Here is a 1,039-nt window from a genome sequence, read left to right on the forward strand (position 1 = left end):
GGAGACGATTGGCCACCGCTGTTTATGGAAGTGTACGACGTGGCACTCTAAAGGGGGGAAAAAAAAAAGAAAAAAAAAAAGAAAAAAAAAAGAAAAACGACGAGAATAATTATGAAATGATTATTTTGTTTCTTACGATAGTTTTAAAAAAATGTTTATCAGAAACGTTATTTATTTGTATACCTTAGGACTTTGGGCGAATTCGATATGGGTCGGAGTACCAGGGCTGCGCGAGACAGCTTGCGATTGTTGCATCGTTGGCTCGTTTATCGGAGAAACAGATCGGTCCTTGCTACAAGGAAGCAATCACACGCATCGTTACAAAGTGCATTTTCGAGAAGGTTTCGTTTTCCGCGTGCAGGCAGACGCGTGTATACTGTGATCTTTGTGTGTGTATGTATGTGTGTTGTCAAGTGATTCGTGCAAAATGGCGTGTACGCCGTGAGAAAACACTGTGGTACGTACAAGAGCGAGGGAAAAAAAGAAAAAAAAATGGAAGGAACAGGGAAAAGGAATACATCGATTAAGGAAGTACAGGCAGAAAATGAATGTGAGAGAGAAAGAGAGACACGAATATATCGTCGTAATTTACAACTTTTTTTCTTTTTTTTTTTTCAACCTAAGAACGACGATTCACACACACACACACGTCTATATACAGATACGATTACCAAGAAAACAGTTGTCATTAAATAAATGATAGTGCACGTTATTATAATATATATATATATGTTAATCAACGACATCACGCAAATGTTTCCTTCTTTCTGGATATTATTTATTAATAAAAAGCCTGTCGATGATAATTATTACGCGAGTTTCCTTGTAATCTTATGTTTTTTTTTTTTTTTTTTTTTCTTAAAATTGGTGATACTTGTACATTCTGTTGGATGACAATATGCTTTCACGATGCAAGAAGCTCGAGCTTTTGTTAGTCCGATAGGTGCAAATATAGACACACACTCACACACGAACAATGCGTGTTTTTTTAGCTCTTCAGTTTTTTTTTTTTTTTTTCATCACGATGCTGATCCGGAAA

At 36.2% G+C, this 1,039-nt stretch overlaps 1 protein-coding gene across 1 annotated transcript in view; it reads right to left on the bottom strand.

Moving 5' to 3' along the window:
* LOC102675940 (tensin-3) overlaps positions 1–1,039 on the bottom strand; it is a 149,681-nt gene that overhangs the window by 1,579 nt on the left and 147,063 nt on the right. Inside the window, exons 19-20 of the mRNA XM_006609641.2 lie at positions 184–292; positions 1–47 (exon numbers count right to left, since the gene is read on the bottom strand). Of these exons, the coding sequence (XP_006609704.1) occupies positions 1–47; positions 184–292 (156 nt within the window). The remainder of the gene's footprint in view (positions 48–183; positions 293–1,039) is intronic.

Source organism: Apis dorsata, unplaced genomic scaffold, assembly GCF_000469605.1.
Source record: "Apis dorsata unplaced genomic scaffold, Apis dorsata 1.3 scaffold_58, whole genome shotgun sequence".
NCBI classification, from domain to species: domain Eukaryota; kingdom Metazoa; phylum Arthropoda; class Insecta; order Hymenoptera; family Apidae; genus Apis; species Apis dorsata.